This window comes from Gigantopelta aegis, unplaced genomic scaffold (assembly GCF_016097555.1).
Source record: "Gigantopelta aegis isolate Gae_Host unplaced genomic scaffold, Gae_host_genome ctg5935_pilon_pilon:::debris, whole genome shotgun sequence".
NCBI lineage: Eukaryota > Metazoa > Mollusca > Gastropoda > Neomphalida > Peltospiridae > Gigantopelta > Gigantopelta aegis.
In genome coordinates this window covers 12,875-17,966 of record NW_024534724.1, presented here as the reverse complement: position 1 = coordinate 17,966, position 5,092 = coordinate 12,875, and the positions used below count along the sequence as shown (strand labels likewise).

At 34.6% G+C, this 5,092-nt stretch overlaps 1 protein-coding gene across 1 annotated transcript; it reads right to left on the bottom strand.

The window, feature by feature from the left end:
- Positions 1-1,478: 1,478 nt before the first annotated feature.
- LOC121366491 (cytochrome P450 2J4-like) lies at positions 1,479-4,369 on the bottom strand. Its single transcript, XM_041490916.1, has one exon. The coding sequence runs from the start codon at positions 4,056-4,058 to the stop codon at positions 2,535-2,537; it is 1,524 nt and encodes a 507-aa protein (XP_041346850.1). The 5' UTR covers positions 4,059-4,369; the 3' UTR covers positions 1,479-2,534.
- Positions 4,370-5,092: the final 723 nt, after the last annotated feature.

Here is a 5,092-nt window from a genome sequence, read left to right as displayed (position 1 = left end):
AATTACAAAAACAGAAATTGAATGGCTTCGTGCGCTGAATTTCGTATTCTGGTTCTCAGGTTAATTTCGTCAAGACACCCATTTTACTCGTGCAGAGTGGGGGTTTGAATGTATTTTTAATTGTAAAATTAGCCAATCTTGTGGTGTTTCAATATTGTTAAAAAATATTATTGAATATAAAATATATATATTCTTTAGAAATGATGATGGAAATTTACTCATTGTAGATATAACAATTTGTAATGTACGTTTAACATTAGTAAACCCATATGGTCCAAATACAGATACTCGGGAATTACAACAAGTAAAATTGATTAATAATACATACTACCGGCCTCGGTGGCGTCGTGGTTAGGGCATCGGTTTACAGGATGGTAGGTACTGGGTTCGGATCCCAATCGAGGCATGGGATTTTTAATCCAGATACCGACTCCAAACCCTGAGTGAGTGCTCCGCAAGGCTCAATGGGTAGGTGTAAACCACTTGCACCGACCAGTGATCCATAACTGGTTCAACAAAGGCCATGGTTTGTGCTATCCTGCCTGTGGGAAGCGCAAATAAAAGATCCATTGCTGCTAATCGGAAAGAGTAGCCCATGTAGTGGCGACAGCGGGTTTCCTCTCAAAATCTGTGTGGTCCTTAACCATATGTCTGACGCCATATAACCGTAAATGAAATGTGTTGAGTGTGTTATTTTGTCTGAGACAAACATTTATTTTTGAAGACTGTTAAGATAAAGGTAATCACTGCGTTTCACTTTCTTTTGTTTTATATCAATACGTTACGTTGGTACATTGATTAATTATTGTCCAGAATGAAAATGCGTTAGTTGCTGAAATATTAACCCCCTCCCTCCCCGTTCTATTACTTGGGGATGTAGTAGAGGGTTCGGTGTGAGGCAGGGATATAAGTAGTGCATCTCGATGGCCACCTACTTTGGGTACTGTCAAATGTCTCAACATGATATAATATAACATATGAAAAAAAGAACCCAAAAAACAACAGTGTCTAGGATTTTAAAATGTCTTGTTATTGTTTTGTTTTTTTAAATCCATTTACCATTCATTAAACGTATCAATATATATATATCACCTACTGAGAAACAGTTCTGTTTAAAATTAAGGAAGAGGTAATTAATATTAAGGTGCTGGATTCATGTTCCTGCTCATAGGTTTAGGTCTTTTTTACAATTTGGGTCGCAGCTACTCTAACATCTTCACAGTAATACAACATCTATTTTATTGTTTATTTTATCAATATAATATATATATATATGTATGTATATTTATTTTTTTTCACCACCAAAAATATACAATAATATTGTATATTTTTGGTGGTGAAAAAAAAAAAATATACATACATATATATATATATTATATTGATAAAATAAACAATAAAATAGATGTTGCATTATAAAATTTATAGTCATATACGTATAAATATAAATATTAACATAATTAATCTGTAAATCTTTTCTATACATTCTGTAAATATAATGTACTCATATATAATTCTGAAAAATAAATGTACATTATACTATATACAATTAGTTTTGTCCAACAATTCCACGTTTCTTCAAATCGGATTATTGTTATTTATTATGGAAATATACGTATCTATATGGTAATACGTGTTCAGACTATTCTGGAAGCCAGTTAAACTTAGTTGCTGACTTTTGTATTTTGAGTTGTATATGTATTGTTTGGCAATTAGCAGTATTACATTTATAATATTATCTTTTTATAATAGGGTTGCCTAAAACAATTGTTTGTGCATACACCTGAAGTCTGATTTTAGATTTTAAGAATATCCAGTTAACAACAGTATTTCGGAATGTCTGAACATGGTTACATAACAAAAAAGGTGCATTAAATCTTCACTAAGCATATAATACAATTCACATTGATTTGTATCTTTTATACCATATACACATGTACATGTATTACCAAGTGCTTATTTGTGGTTAAAATAAATTTTAAATATCTTGTACTGAAAGTAACGAAGCCCCGTGTCCGTAGTTAGCTTGAAAGGGAAAATATGTACATTTTCCCACCATTTTTCGCAGAACTCTATTCTAAAATTATGATGTCAATTTTACTTGCGCGTTTATTTTCTTTCGACGTATATTCGTTTACACAATCATTGTAAAAACATTTACAAGCATTTGTAGCTACATGTTCTAATTCCTCTTTTATGATTCCAATACTGTCGAAATATTGTCATCATCACCTTTCATGCTAGTTTCACACACAGTCAATTTACGAAGCTCTTTACTACCTTGTAAAATTAATATAAAATTTCAACAATCAATACGAAAGAAATAACCTATAAATTACTGAACGACGAAATTGTAATACATTATTATTTTAAAAAAAATTTCAATACTTTTATGGGCATTTTTCTGAATCACACAAATCTTTAAGTTTGTTTTAACACATGGCAAATTTATACAAACATAATCAATTTATTTATTGTTCAATGCAAAAATATGTTAGCCCTCAGCGTCGTTTTCAACCACTTTGTTCTGTGTGTAACTAGTCTCTCAGAATAGCTCGCATCTTGAAAGGTTTAGGACAATGAGTGAGTCCAAACTCTCCTTCCAACGAAGGCAGCGGTTCGTCATCAGCTTTTACAAACTGAAACTTCTGAATCATGTTTGAAATGAACAGAAACAGCTCCATTCTTGCTAAGGATTCTCCCATGCAATTTCTGCGTCCAATGAAGTATGGAATAAACTCTTCTGATTTTGTGATTTTCCCATGCTCATCAAGAAACCGGTCTGGTCTAAAATTCTCCGGATCCCCCCAAATAATAGGATCTGAAAGAACCGAATCAATATTAGGCATTATGATGGCACCATTGGGGATTCTATAACCCTTTAAGGTGGTATCCTCCAGAACACCATGAGTCGCTCCCAACGGCGCAATATCACCGAACCGCAATGTTTCCATAATAGTGGCCTCTACGAAAGGAAGGTTTACTTTGTCTTTCAAGGAGACAGGGCGACTACATCCAACTATTCTGTTTATATCTGTAAAACATTTATCTTGAATTTCTGGGAAATGCAGAATGCACAACAAAAACCATCGGATTGCACTTCCAGTGGTCTCAGATCCCGCGAGAAAAAGGTCTGTAATAGCTATACGAAGATTCTCTCTATCCATGCTAGTGTTCGTTTCCCCTAGTGATTCCATTATCTTCATTTCCTTGATATACGCACTGATAAAGTCATGTATGTTGTCGTCATCATAATGTTCCAAATGTTCGTCTATAGCCGGAATTATAAATTCGCGTTCGACCATCTCTGCATTTTTAATTGTACGATTGATCTTTAGCAGGTCTCCCGGTACAAAACGCAGTAGTGGCATAAAGTCCGCCAATGGCGAAACAGATATATCTTCTGCCACTACCTTCAAAAGTTTTACAAATTTCGGATCATTATATTGGAACCTTTTACCAAAAACTAAAGTGCAGATTATGTTTGAAACGGCATTGTGAACAAGGTGAGCGATGTCTGTAACTTGTCCTCTTGTTGTGGCTAATTCTTCGAGGAACACAGTTGCCTCTTCTTGAATGTTTGCTTCCAGAATATTTCGCCCCATACCCAAGTGTCTCAGCGTTGCTACGGCAAATTTCCGTTGTTCTTTCCATATGGATCCATTGGAGAAGAATATCCCCTTATTTCCAGCAACAATGTCTTGAACATATGTGTTAGGACGTGCTGTGAAGACGTCCCCTTTGATAACAAACGCTTCTTTCAGGTTTTCCAATCCATTGATGACGACGACCAAACGATTTCCGATGTAGACGCTGAACACATCGCCATATTGTTTCCTCATTTTTTGGAATGACTTAATGGGGTTTGCCCCGATCTGAAGAAGGTGTCCGAGGATGGGTATGGTGATCAGAGGTCCTGGGGGGATACCTCTGGGTCTGCGTGTACACGTCCACACAAACAGACAAACCACTGTAAATACAAGACCGGTTGTCACATTCAGTGTTGAAATTCCTTCGAACATTGTACCTATCTTTTTTATTAGATCTAACATTGGAACCATTTGTTTTTTAATTAGATCTTTATTTTCTTTAAAAGTTTCCTTATCGGATATACTAGGTCGTTTCTTTGTTCACTTGTTTTATTTTTCACTGTATAACGGAGGTAGTAAACGATACCTGTGATATCGAAATCCTTGCATCAATGGTTTGTTCTGAAAAGTATTCAAAGTGAATTCTCAATGTGTAGATCGCACCAGAGATAGCCTCAACAGTCTTCCACGTCACACACAAAAATAGGTAACGATAACGAAAACAGTGTCCAAATGTTTGACAAATCTCTTTATACTTCAGAATGTTATGTATTAGAACCACGGACAATAGGTGAACAACTCCGAGCTAGAAAGAAGATGTACTATTTGATGTATTGGAAATGGTTATATATACGTGTGTACTTTGGGTCGATAAAGTAAAACCACGTGTTCTGAATATATGAATGTACATTCAATTTTAGCAGATGTTCTGCTCATTCATATTAACGACTAGATAATTTTATTATCACGCTTCGTTTGCTAATGTTGCTCGAACATCATCAAATATACACTTGTCTGTAATTGTGACCATCATGTATAGTGTTGTTGTAACTGTATCCATTATAGAGTTGCATTGCAATGCTTCGGTTTCTTGTTGACACTAGCGGACTATAGTGTGTGGATGTAGATGGACACCATCAAGTACACACCTGTCTGCAATTGTCTGTAATTTACATCTTTATATATAGTATTGTTTTACTTTATTCATTATAATAAAGTTGCATTACAATTCATCGGTTCCTTCTTGGCGCAAACGGACTATAGTGTGTTAATGTAGATGAAAATGGCTAAGTATATATATTGTGACCATTATATACAGTGTTAAAGGCATACTGTCACAGATTTAAGGACATTATTTCTCTTTTAATGAATAATAAATCAAAATTACATTATTTTTTACAGACTAAATCTAGCTATTGCATCACTTTACCTACATCATGATGGAGTAAAATCCATGTTAACCCTCTCAGTAATGTTAGTTTTTGAATTATGGACCATTGCCATAA

Coding starts and splice junctions, on each gene's coding strand:
- LOC121366491 (XM_041490916.1), bottom strand. CDS start 4,058: ATGGTTCCAATGTTAGATCTAATAAAAAAGATAGGTACAATGTTCGAA.